Here is a 12,926-nt window from a genome sequence, read left to right as displayed (position 1 = left end):
CGAGACACAGCAAGGATCTGAGGAGCCTCCCGGAGGATCTTATGTCCTATAGCAGTGTTTCTCAAACTTTTTTTCTGTACCGCCCCCCAAACATATCTTGGTCATTTGACGACGCCCAACAGAACAGACAAAAAACACAACGAATTCATTTGTTGCTTGTCAATTAATGCGTTGGGTGAGGTTGGTGCAATGACACCAATTTCTCAATATTAGGTTTCATGTCAGACAAAAACAATCGTAAGTCTCCTCAATTGTCGATATCAAGACGATTTATTTTCCATCTAAAAGAGTGGCGAATGCGCTGAACGCACGTTCCACCAAGTAAGAGCTAAGATAATTACGGAAAGGTGCTCGCTTGCCACCTGGAATGCGGTCGCATATCACTAGTGGTTAACGAACCACCGATTGGGAAACACTGACTTATGCTATAAGAGAAAATTGGCCATACCCTCAATATGGCCAATTTTCGCTGGCGCCCACTTTGGAACCACTGTCCTATAGGAAAAACAGCCCCAGGGGGCAACCAAAGCAACCTTCCCTGTGCCAATTTTTTTGCCATTGCGTAGAAAAAGGGTTGGGGCCAACATTAAATTGCAATCTAGGTCAGGTTTTTGTGATTCATTTTTTCGCGAACCCAACTTACATTTTTTGCATTCAGCTTATTCACCTAAAATAATGTTCTGCAACTAATTTTGACCTGAATGTGTAGCCAAGAGGCGGGCCCAACATAAAATCACAAATTAAGGTATACTTCTGTGATTTAATTTTGAGCTATGAACACTTGAACATTTTGGTGCTTTTTCAACTAACTTTTTCACAGCACCCAGCAAGCACCAAATGTTTAGCTGAATGGGAAGGGCAAAAAATGTGCTAAAACTGCATCAAACACGCTAAAAATCGCCCTGGCTACAGCACATGACTCTCTGCTCATTCAACCCCAATGCATCACCGGAAAATTTACCTCAATACATCACCGGTTGCCTTGTGACGTCACTGAGTTTCTCTATGACACTTTTAGAAATACTGATATTCGGTCTTAATTTACATCACAAACACTAACTAACGGGAACTTACCAGCAATTCTACCCACGTTTTGTTACTTGGACAATCTCAATCCTCACTAACTTCATACTGTGGCCGCACAACACATGTATATACAAAAAAGGCCCAAAGCGTATAATTATGTTATGACCCACTTCCGCACATAGCCTGAAAACATGACCCGAACAAACAGGCACAAAACCGCTTGCGTTTCCATGTCCGTTGAGACTTTGCATGTTGTGGAGAATACAGTCAAAGAATGCGGTCTTCCTAGTTATTAGACATAAAATAGAGCCACAATACATTAAAGCACCACCAACCTGGCCTATTTCCACTCTTTGTAGGAAAAAGAAGTTTAAAACAGTACACATTATACAGACTACATCATAACTATGCATATCTACATATTGAAGTCCTGATAAACCGCACAAAACTTTATGATTTTATTTATTGAATTGAAACAAAACATAGTACACAAATTCATTCAAAGGTGAGCATTCACAAGATCCATCTGCTTTCAATAGGTCCATGTACATAATACTGTGCACCATGATCAAGTTCATGTGAAGTTTCAATGACTGTCCATCTTCATATGTCTGCATGAGCTTTAAATGTTCACTGGATTAGCAACCTAATGCATTGTTTACAACACAGAGCATTTGTATGTGATAACAAGTCATCAAAATGTATGTGCTAACAAGGGAAGCATCTGGTGATCCTTGAAGAATGGGAAGTTCCTTCAAATACAACTTGAATTCTGAACTTTCAAGCCAGAAGCTACATGACAATTAATATCCATAAATTGACAAAAAGAATTAAATTGCAAATAATTAGTCATAAATGATGAAGCTGTGTCCTTTCTAATTTCATCAGCAACCTGCTGTATAGTGCGTTACCACAATCAGGCTCATCGCATTTTTGCAAGGTGGCTAATCACATTTTTGTCTCCCTGCATGGATATTATATTTATCAAATTGTTACTACTCAGGTTAACAACACTAACACCATTCGTACAACAACAAACATGCACAGTTACAACGTCAACAAAACCGAAATCCTTCAGGCCGAGTATACTCCGCCTCAACTTCGTCAGGCAACCTCTTCTGTACCGCCCGACCAATCGGCAGTTGAGGCGCAGTGAAGCGCCTCGCTTTAATACGTCACTTCCGTTTTTTAGGCCTTCGGGCCAAGTACTGCGCCTGAAAAGCGGCCATGGAAACGTAGTAATTATTGTTATCACGCGTTCAACGCATGTCCAAGTTGTGATTTCCAATAAAACGACATGGGAAAAAAAACTAATTTTCGGTTTAGGTCAATTCCCGATCGGACAATTTAACAAGAAAAACCTGCCGAGCTGGTGGCAGGTAAAAAAATTGCAGCTTATAGAAGCAGCCACATTAAAGTTGTGTTATAGACCATGTAATTTGGGCAATAAAGCCATATAGGTTAGGCAACTAAACTAACTGCTTAAATCAAGTTAAAATAATTATAGGCATTTCTTTGGCAAATAATAAATAAGCTTAATTTAAACACAAATACTTCTTTCGCAAATGATAAATAAAGCTAAAGTAAACATAACTACTTTTAGTTAATCGGAAAACAAAGTCAACCTAAACATAAACAACGTATTTACCTAATCAAGCTATATAAATAACTGACGTAATCGACCAAATTGGCCAACTTCAAGTTGCATTCAAGTTGCGCAACAACTCCAAATAAGGCATCAATACGTGTGGCCAACCGCAGGCTCTATAAGCAGAGCGACTAGCGTCTGCCAAATCAGTGTGTTTTTACTGTTGCTGTGTAAGGGTTGTAGAAATTGGTGTTTTGATTACGTGTTCAGCTGCAATTGAATTTGTTTCCCGACTTCTGACTCCAGACTCCAGATAAACCAAACTTGGGTTAGTTTGTTTTATTCAGAATACACCAAGACACAACACAGATATGTGGGAATCAGACGTTTTTGGTCCCACAAGCACGCCAAAATGTAGAACAGATTGGTGAAACTACACTAGGCAAAAGCCCAGCGCAGAGTGGCGATTCCACGATGTGGAAAATTGTGACCACAAGAACTTAGAACTTATACGCACTTGAATTATGCGTTCACGTGAGCTACGATACTATCATTATGCGATTACGATCAATTCTCCCTGGGCAGTTCCGAGAACTGTGGTATTTATCTGGGCGGTACAAAACTGCAAGTCACTCTCCATTACCTAATGGAAAGTTACGTAAATGTGAACATTACGTCACAGCATAAACGTTACAGGGTCTAGTCTGTTGGTTCTGCTTTAGTACTGTCCATGTTTTGAAGAAACTTCTGTGCTGTAAATAGTACTGGAATATCGACAATAAATGGATTTATGAACAACTTTGGACTGGTTTGAAGCTTGGTGGATGTGTGTGTTTAGTCGGGAGTTAGACTATTTAGAAGACGCACAGACTTGTGTAAAGGAGTTCTTTAACTCCAACAGTAAACCTTGAGATAGACGAGGCAAGTTGCCTACGAGGCCGTGTTGCCATCGAGACTCCCCTTGGGTGCGAGGCCTGAGACGTAGTCGTACCCCACGGTAGCTCAGCGGGGACATACCCCGACAATAAACAATTTAATTCGTTTCCGATCGGTTTGTTTCTACTTTTTACAGGTTTCTACACTTGGTTTGGGGTTGTGTAGATTTTCACTAGGACTCAGCGTTATGTTTTGTTTCGTTGTAATCCCCATCTCACAAATTAAATCCTAAATAAAGTGTTTGAGGAGTTCCACATTTATCACCTAGAGGTAGTTTTGCTTGTTTACCAAACTTGATGGAACTTGTGACTCATGAAGGAGGGCTATTGTGACTCAATACAAAAAAATAATGATGACAGCTGCATGAAGAAAACACACAGTCGAAACTCAATTTTGGGGTTTAATTGTGAACTTGAGGCGAAATCTTTCGGGCGATATGAAATTTCGTTACGTCATTATCGCATTTACCTATGTCGGTACTCCAAATCATGTAGCATGTCTTGCAAATAAAAATTATCAGACTATTGTGTTTTTGATTATGGAGCTGAGTTGATGAACATGGAACTGTTTTCCGTCAGATCTTTAAACCCAGACTTTACAAATAATCGTTTTATTGCGGAAATCATTTAATCCCTTGCCAAGTGATCTGGAACATCAGTAAGTTTGAATAGGATTTAGAGAACAATCCTGCTTGGAGGATCTTGATTCACTTTTATCGACATCAGCTATAATGAACCCCACTCTGCAGCTCACTTCCATGGTCGGGTGGAAACTCATCCCTGAAAGAAATAAACTGTCAGTTTTATAAAAAACTGGAAATGCAATGCAATCATCTCATGTAGAACAAAGGCTGTGTTCATTTGTGTGTTTGAAGTTTTACTGCCAGGTAGTGTCCCAATATCATGTGGTTGCTAGGCGATACATTTACTGTGGTAGTTTCTCCCCAAATGACAGAGAAATTTAATTCCCAAGCACTACATGGCCTGGTTTAGAGTAATTGCTACAAACTGAATGGCAGCTAAATTATTATAAACCAATAACCTCAATTTTATAACATTCTACGTAGTAAAGATGGATATTTTTATAAAATAACACATAAATTTACATTTGATTGTGTAACGAATTTTATTTCCTTCACGTCACCTTTCACTATTGTTAAGTATTGTATGTATTTCATTGTTTTCACCTTTCTTGCTGGCACCTGGCACCTTGTAATTTCACTGTTTTCTTTCGTTGTTACCACCTTATTTATTATATTGTTTTACGCACGTATATTGCTTTAAGTCTCGCACTTCACCTATTTTCACCACACTATTTTGTTACCTCCGTCTCCCCTCTTCTTCCTATTATTTTACGCTCCGTTTGTTTTTGTGTGCCCCGGATGTGCCGCGTGTCGAGAAGGCGCATCCTGATTGGTTGGTGATTGTGTTGTAGCGAAGGATTTCCCTAAACCTAGCGAGTCTTCTTCTGGGCGTCGTGTAGTGAGCATCTCTTTTACGGTGTTGTGGATAATTGAGATCTTGGCCAGTGTCATTTGTACTGTTTTTATTCGTTTTATAGTTGAACACGACGTCCAATAAGTTAAATCAGCCTGGGTTACTTTGGCCTCGTGGTGAGCCGTTATTGCAGGGTTCTGGACAGTATCAGAATTAGGGAGGCAGTTTTGTGCAAAGTACCAAATTAGGTAGAAGGGTTAATTGGGGGATAACATCGCCACCCAAAAACATCTAACCGCTTAATTGCAAAGCTGCCGAAATAATTCCGTAACAACTTGGCGAGCACGCCAGGACCCTGTCACTACAACCGGCTGGTTTTACTGGGAAGACTCCCTACATGTATTTTGGTTTTATGATACTTTAAAGGTTGGTTTTTCTTAACAATGGCTTCTAATGTTTTAATGCAACCTCCGCCTTTACGGCCGGGAGCTGACCTAGGACAGTATTTTAATGTATTTGAGTCATATTGTACGAGCGTCGAGGCCTCAGAAGAAATGAAACGACACCTGTTCCTGGCAAGCATTGACAACGACTTGAAATGGGCAATACAAGAAAAAGACGCAAACTTGTTCGAGGTTTCCTACAAAGACCTCAAAGAACGCGCATTGCGCCAAAGGGCTACTGGTCAACACACAGAGCGTCAACGCGCCGAGCTGATAAGGCGCGTGCAATTACCTGGCGAATCAGCACGTGAATTCGTTTACGCCCTGCAGGCAATGGGCGATGGCGCCTACAGCAACTCCGCTGAAGCTGCCCTTAAAAATGAGGTTCTGTACATTACCTTATTGCAAGGCTTGCAAGACCGGCGCCTCGCGGACACTATCCCGATCACCATCAAGTATGAGCGATCATTCAGAGCCGCAGCTCAAGTCGTTGTCAATACGCAAACACCGAGCTTTGTCCAAGTCGCTGCAGTGAACACAAGAGCATCAGAGATGGAATTAGTACTAAAAAAGTTAGAAGACATGGAGAAACGGTCCAAGGAAAAGAACACACAACTCGAGGACACCTTAGCGGCGTTACAAGCTCAAGTGTATGCCATAAAGCGCGAACGACCACAATACAACAACGTGCGAGCACGGACTTCTACGGTTGCGGTGGACTGGGCCATATGCGGCGCGACTGCCCGCACACTGGTATGCGCACAAAGGACGTCGACACGAGACGTCAAAACATACCATGTACACCTGCGTTTTCCAGATCGATTCGTCGCGCACCGGAGATAAAATGTCACTTCGACCAAAAACGTATAACTCGAGATGCACCCAAATGTTTGGCGCCAAAGTCGGTACAAAAACCCGCTACACCCGCAGCGCCGTTGCGGTTTGTCAACTTACTGGTCGACCGGACGAGGATGTGTGCGTTGTTGGACACCGGGTCCAGTGTCTGCTTGATTAATACCCTAAAGTGGCATTCCTTAAGCGCCGAGTATCACGACCGGGTAAACAGGTGCTCAAAGAAGAACTTGGTCGGGGCTGGCGGACAGCAATTGGCGGTAAAAGGCTGCGTCGAGCTTCCCCTCCGAGTGGGAGGATTGATGACTCACGCGAGTTTTTACATTGTGGACAATCTTACACACGACCTTTCCTCCAGTCAAACAAATGCCAGATCTGCTACGAAGCCAACGTACTAACAGCAGGGGATGTAAGCGTGCCACTCTCGCATTCTCCGGTGCCGTTGCCACAACCTTCCGAGGTGTACGTCGTCGACGATGTCACCATCCCCGCGTTTACCGAGGTATGTGTAACAGCAAACTTTTGCCAAAAGCCGCACACCGGGAAAACCCCTTTTCTAACTGAGAAGATAGACGGGTTTGTGGAAAAATATGGGTTGTTGACGGCTACGAGTATAACGATGGCGCAGAGTAACACTGTTGGGGTCTATGTCGCGAATTTGGGGGACGAAGCGGTAGAAATACCAAGCGGGTCAAGGATCGCCCAGGCATCGCCTGTTTATGCCTTTGGCAATGTCTGGCGCATGTGTGGTAGTCGATGGATCGTCGGCGAAATGTAAACACCCGGATTGTTTTGGCGGCTGCGCAGAAATTTGTTCGGTGTCACCACACGAAACAGCGGATAATCGTGACCCGTGCATTGTAGAGCAAGCTGAGATCGGAAACCACCTAACTGAAGAACAAAGAGCAGAGCTGTTTGCCCTTCTTCGCGCCAACCAGGACGCCTTCTCAACATCTGACGTTGACCTTGGACGCACGGATGTGGTGCGTCACGTGATCGACACAGGAAATAACGCTCCAGTGCGACAGCCACCCCGCCGCATGCCCCACCACAACAAGGCGAAAGTGGAAGAGATTTTGGCAGAAATGGACAAACAAGGACTGATTCGGCCGTCTAAATCGCCGTGGAGCAGTCCGATCGTGTTGGTTCGGAAGAAATCCGGTGAGACTCGTTTTTGTGTCGATTATCGCAAGCTAAACGAGCTAACTAAAAAGAACAGTTACCCGATCCCCCGGATAGACGACAGCCTTGACCAAATGTCGAACGCGGCGTATTTTTCTACGCTAGACCTGAAATTTGGCTATTGGCAGGTCGCTATGGGTGCCTCTTCGCAAGAGAAAACTGCGTTTACCAGTCACGTCGGCCTGTTTGAATTTAAAGTAATGCCTATGGGTCTATGTAATTCGGCAGCGACCTTTCAACGCTTAATGCGCATGGTATTAAGCGGAATCGAGTGGCGGGGTGCCTTAGCGTATCTGGATGACATTATTGTTTACTCCAATACTTTCGAGCAACACTTATATCGACTAGCTGACGTCCTAGAGAGAATTCAAACCGCGGGGCTGACGTTAAAGCCGTCTAAGTGTTCGCTTTTCAAAGAGGAGGTGGCTTTTTTAGGTCACGTATTGTCGAAGGACGGAATACGATGCGACCCCAACAAAGTACAGTCGGTTTCCGAATGGCCCACACCGCGTAATGTGAAGGAGATCCGGCAGTTTTTAGGCCTAACATCTTACTATCGCAAATTTATTCGTGACTATGCGAAGATCGCAGGTCCCCTCCACAGGCAGACAGAAAAAGGAAAGCAGTTCCAGTGGGACGACCAATGCCAGGAGGCCTTCGCTCAGTTGAAACGGTACCTCACGACCGCTCCGATCCTTTGTTACCCTAACTTCAATAAGTCATTCATACTTGACACGGACGCATCCGATACTGCCGTGGGATGCGCCTTTCCCAGGAAGTTGACGGTAAGGAGTGTGTTGTGGCTTATGGCAGCCGTACCCTAAATAGGTCAGAGCGCAACTACACGACCACGCGATAAGAGCTGCTCGCTGTAATATTTGCGACCAAGCTTTACCGTTGCTATCTCCTTGATCAAAAATTTATGTTACGGACTGACCATTCCTCGTTGAGGTGGCTGTGGAAGTCAAAAGAATTATACGGGCAATGCGCGCGCTGGGTCGAACATCTCTCCGCCTATGATTTTGATATACATCACAGGGAGGGAAGCAAACACCGTAACGCGGACGCACTTTCCCGTCTAGACTCCCTGGAGGATGATCCAGAATGTCCATACAAGATAGCGGATGAAGGCCGAGGGATTGAACAGGTTAACGCCGTGGAACGAGCTGCTGGAGCGGCAGAGTAACGACCCGGAGCTAGCTGCCGTAAGAGAATGGGTCAAGAGAGGTATACGCCCGAAATTTAAAGCGGTCAAGCGAGAATCCGCCGCGATTGGCCACTACTGGTCCTGTTATAGTGGCTTGTTACTGAAGGCGGACATTCTTTGTTGGCGCGGAAACTCCTCTTGGGAGGATGATTTAAAAATCGTTTTGCCGACAAGCCTGGTCTGGGAAGCGACGTCCAGCTTACATGATGATGTACATGGAGGGGGACATTTGGGCATTGCCAAAACGTTAGCAAAAGTTTCCGAGCGGTTTTATTGGCATAAATGGCGCGAATCTGTCGAGACGTTTTGTCGCAACTGTATAACGTGCCAATACAACAAAAAGCCAACGCAACATTTTCAAGCGCCGCTTATACCTTCGCATGAGGATAAACCCATGCAAAGGATTGAAGTAGATGTTATTGGGCCACTACCACTTACCCGGTCGGGTTACCAATTTATACTGGTAGCCTGCGACCTTTTCACGAAATACGTTAGAGCGTGGCCGATGCGACACCAAACCGCAAATGAGACCGCTAGCTTGCTTTACCGCAATTGGTTTACGGTGCACGGCGTCCCGGAAACGGTCCATTCCGATAGAGGGACAAATTTTGAAAGTCACCTGTTTTCCGAGCTGTTGCGCCTGATGGGCTGTAAGAAAAGCCGTACGACGTCTTATCACGCGCCCGGAAATGGCGGTGTCGAACGCAACAATAAGACCATTATAACAATGATAAGAAATTACATACAGAAAGACGAACGACGATGGGACGAGGCGTTGCCAGGAGTAGTCGCGGCTTACAACGCAAGCACCCATGAAGCAACGGGAGAAGCTCCGCACACCCTTCTGACCGGCCGACCGTTGCGCCTTCCGGCAGATTTATTGGGATCCCTCCGAGAAGATTCAAGACGATCTTACGGAGTGGAGATCGACCAGTTACGCGACGGCCTAGAGCTGGGCGAAGAAATTGTCAGGGAATGTCTTATGACACAGCGCAAGCGTATGGAAGACCGCTACAACTTGCGACAACGGGGAAAGCCATACTCGATGGGAGACTATGTGCTGTTAACGAACCCGGTCGTTCCCGTAGGTCGGTGCAAGAAATTGCAGTATCCCTACAAAGGTCCGTACCGAGTGGTCGAAGTACGCGGGCCTGTGAACTATGTCATTGAAGATGGGACTGGTAAACAACAGACTGTCCATTTCAATCGGCTGAAACCGACCACAGATACATTCCCAATGCCCGCTGAGCAAACGGCGGAACCTCCGCAGGCTGAAGATCAACAACCTACGTTGGTGTATGTATTTAGGCCAAATACAACCCGAGTGGACAATGGAGAGGTATCGAGTTCACCGGATAATTTGGGCGGATGCAGAAGGTCTACACGGACCCGACGCCGGCCAGTTCGATTCTCGTCGGAGACACACGTGTAGACCAATGTCCAACAGGAGTAGGACAATTCTTGGGTTGGGGGGAGTGTTACGAATTTTATTTCCTTCACGTCACCTTTCACTTTTGTTAGTTATTGTATGTATTTCATTGTTTTCACCTTTCTTGCTGGCACCTTGTAATTTCACTGTTTTCTTTCGTTGTTACCACCTTATTTATTATATTGTTTTATGCACGTATATTGCTTTAAGTCTCGCACTTCACCTATTTTCACCACACTATTTTGTTACCTCCGTCTCCCCTCTTCTTCCTATTATTTTACGCTCCGTTTGTTTTTGTGTGCCCCGGATGTGCCGCGTGTCAAGAAGGCGCATCCTGATTGGTTGGTGATTCTGTTGTAGCGAAGGATTTCCCTAAACCTAGCGAGTCTTCTTCTGGGCGTCGTGTAGTGAGCATCTCTTTTACGGTGTTGTGGATAATTGAGATCTTGGCCAGTGTCATTTGTACTGTTTTTATTCGTTTTATAGTTGAACACGACGTCCAATAAGTTAAATCAGCCTGGGTTACTTTGGCTTCGTGGTGAGCCGTTATTGCAGGGTTCTGGACAGTATCAGAATTAGGGAGGCAGTTTTGTGCAAAGTACCTAATTAGGTAGAAGGGTTAATTGGGGGATAACATCGCCACCCAAAAACCGCTTAATTGCAAAGCTGCCGAAATAATTCCGTAACAATTGACTTGTTTTACTACAAAAACCCAACTTTAAGCTGCACAAAATTATCACATAGTATTATAGCGTCTAGTATTGGTGGTTAAAAATTCCTTTAAAACAGCTTCAAATTTGTTAAGCGTTTGTTAAATGCAATCATTGCTAGCGTTATCACCGCATGTCTCGTCCGTAGATAATTTATCACCTGGAACATCGGCATTGAAAATTGGATCAAGATTTTGTTTGCTTTGGACAACGTAAACATGGGACGGTTATGATTTCTGCAATTTCGCACAAGCTTGGGATCGGTGACGATAATAACACTTGTGGCGTTTAACGAACCCTCGGGTCTCGGCTTTCCGTCGGAATTAATTTCTTTCGTCGAGTGTCAACAAGTATATCAAAGTGATCAAGAAAATCAGCACCAAGAATTGGCTTCTCAATATCGCAAACCAAAAATATCCAGCGCAAGCTTCGCTTTAAACCAAAGTCAACCGATAAAGACACATCACCAAAAGACTTAAATGTGACTCCAGATGCACCAAATAATCTACCTGATTGTGGTCGAGACAAACGTGGAGAAAACCAACATGGAATGATACTAACGTCATTTCCAGAATCAACAAGGAATTGCAATCGATTAATCCTGTCCAGTACGGTGAAAGTTTTGTTGCTAATAAAACAATGTTGACCCTGCCGATTCATCACCTTCTACCTTGTTTATTAAATACATGGCACTACCAGGCTGGCATGATCTAGCCGCACTGCCTTAGGTCGAATGGTAGTAACACAACTTTGCTGGTGCCATACCATGAAACCCAGAAGCATTTGGCTGATTAAAGCGGTTTCTACTCTGAAAACTACTTGATGGCTGGTTATTCTGTGGTCTAGGGTTCGAATTGCTTTGAACGTTATTCCTGCGTCTGGGAAAACTCTGTTGTTGAGAGTTGTTTTCCTGCCTATCTGATACTTGTGAAGCATTCAGAAAACTGGCCGTTTGAAGAGTTTAATCGTCTGAATATCCTCTGTTAGCTTCATCAAACGTTTGTCAAAACTGTAGTTAACAATTGTTTGAGAATTAACAATAGAAGGCGACGACAATGGAACGGCATTAGACACGGATGCCGCTGTTCATTTTGCATAAACAAATTAGGCGAATTAATCATCATCATGCTATCTGCTTTCTCAGCTAATTCGTCTAAACTCAAGTGCATACTGGCGGAAAGAATTAACCGTTTTTTTTTCGGTAACCGATCCAACAGTAACTTTTTAAGCAAAGCGGTGGAAGACGCACTTAATTCCCCATAATTCGACGGCAAGATTTCATCTTACTTAGAAGTTCAGTTGGGCGCTTGTTGTCGGAACAAGAGGAATTCAGCAATTTCGTCAACCGAACCTGTTCCTGAGACTCATAAAATTTAAGTAAGCTCTGTTTCAATGCTGTGAACGGAAAACGATCATCTCTATTTCAAATCAAATGACCGACTCGTGCAATCTGTTCGTCCCACAAACGCGGAATGATAAAACGTTCAAACTCGCTATCCCATACGCTTGAAACAACGTCTCCACAGTAGCAAACGCAACTAAAAATCCGCAATGTTTTATTCATACAGTGTACAGAGTATTTTAAAGCCTCAGTATTTATGCGGTGATCAGGTTGTCAACATAACAACAAATGAACATATATATCTCAACATATCATGATTGAGAATGTGATGGCTTATAAAGGACGAAGGTGTAAAAGAAAAAGAATTATTAGACGTTTCAAGCAATGGTTGTTATCGGCGGTGCAGGTACGAGTTCCGTGATTGCAAAACAAAAGGAGAGTGAAACGACGAGAAAACGATACACAATACATACATTGGCGACAATGTGGCAACAGTCTGACGGTTTGAATAAATTGGCGGTGACTTTACACAACATGCGGTTACTACAAGGAATTATTAACGACCAACACGAGACGCTACAGTATGTAGGGATTTGTAGGTGATCTTACGGAAGCCAGAATAAGTCAAGATTTTCTTATATGTGTTGAGCTCCGCCCACGCCCCAAAGTTGTCATGGTAACAGGATGTTTGAACCTCTAGCGCACCCTGGTGGATGAAAGATATACGACTTTATTAAAAGAGAAATGTAAAACATTACTTAGAAAAGTGCAGTCA

The 12,926-nt window shown here is 43.9% G+C and overlaps 3 protein-coding genes and 1 pseudogene across 8 annotated transcripts in view; 2 read left to right on the top strand and 2 right to left on the bottom strand.

The window, feature by feature from the left end:
- LOC145909739 (uncharacterized) overlaps nt 1-12,926 on the bottom strand; it is a 136,678-nt gene that overhangs the window by 84,032 nt on the left and 39,720 nt on the right. The gene's annotated exons all lie outside the window — the stretch shown is intronic.
- LOC145909283 (uncharacterized) overlaps nt 1-12,926 on the bottom strand; it is a 59,330-nt gene that overhangs the window by 40,863 nt on the left and 5,541 nt on the right. Inside the window, exon 6 of one of the 6 annotated variants that reach the window (XM_082996648.1) lies at nt 12,361-12,857. The exons of the other annotated variants lie outside the window; for them this stretch is intronic. The gene's annotated coding sequence lies outside the window, so the exon portion shown is untranslated. Of the gene's footprint in view, nt 1-12,360; nt 12,858-12,926 lie in introns of those variants that run through there. 6 annotated transcript variants of the gene reach the window in all.
- Nucleotides 5,430-8,649, top strand: LOC145908809 (uncharacterized; annotated as a pseudogene).
- LOC145908808 (uncharacterized) lies at nt 9,314-10,102 on the top strand. Its single transcript, XM_082996133.1, has 2 exons — nt 9,314-9,708; nt 9,874-10,102. The coding sequence occupies exons 1-2, from the start codon at nt 9,314-9,316 to the stop codon at nt 10,100-10,102; spliced, it is 624 nt and encodes a 207-aa protein (XP_082852259.1).

Source organism: Ascidia mentula, chromosome 7 (genome assembly GCF_947561715.1).
Source record: "Ascidia mentula chromosome 7, kaAscMent1.1, whole genome shotgun sequence".
In the NCBI taxonomy this organism is placed as follows: domain Eukaryota; kingdom Metazoa; phylum Chordata; class Ascidiacea; order Phlebobranchia; family Ascidiidae; genus Ascidia; species Ascidia mentula.
This window is presented reverse-complemented; position numbering and strand designations above follow the sequence as displayed.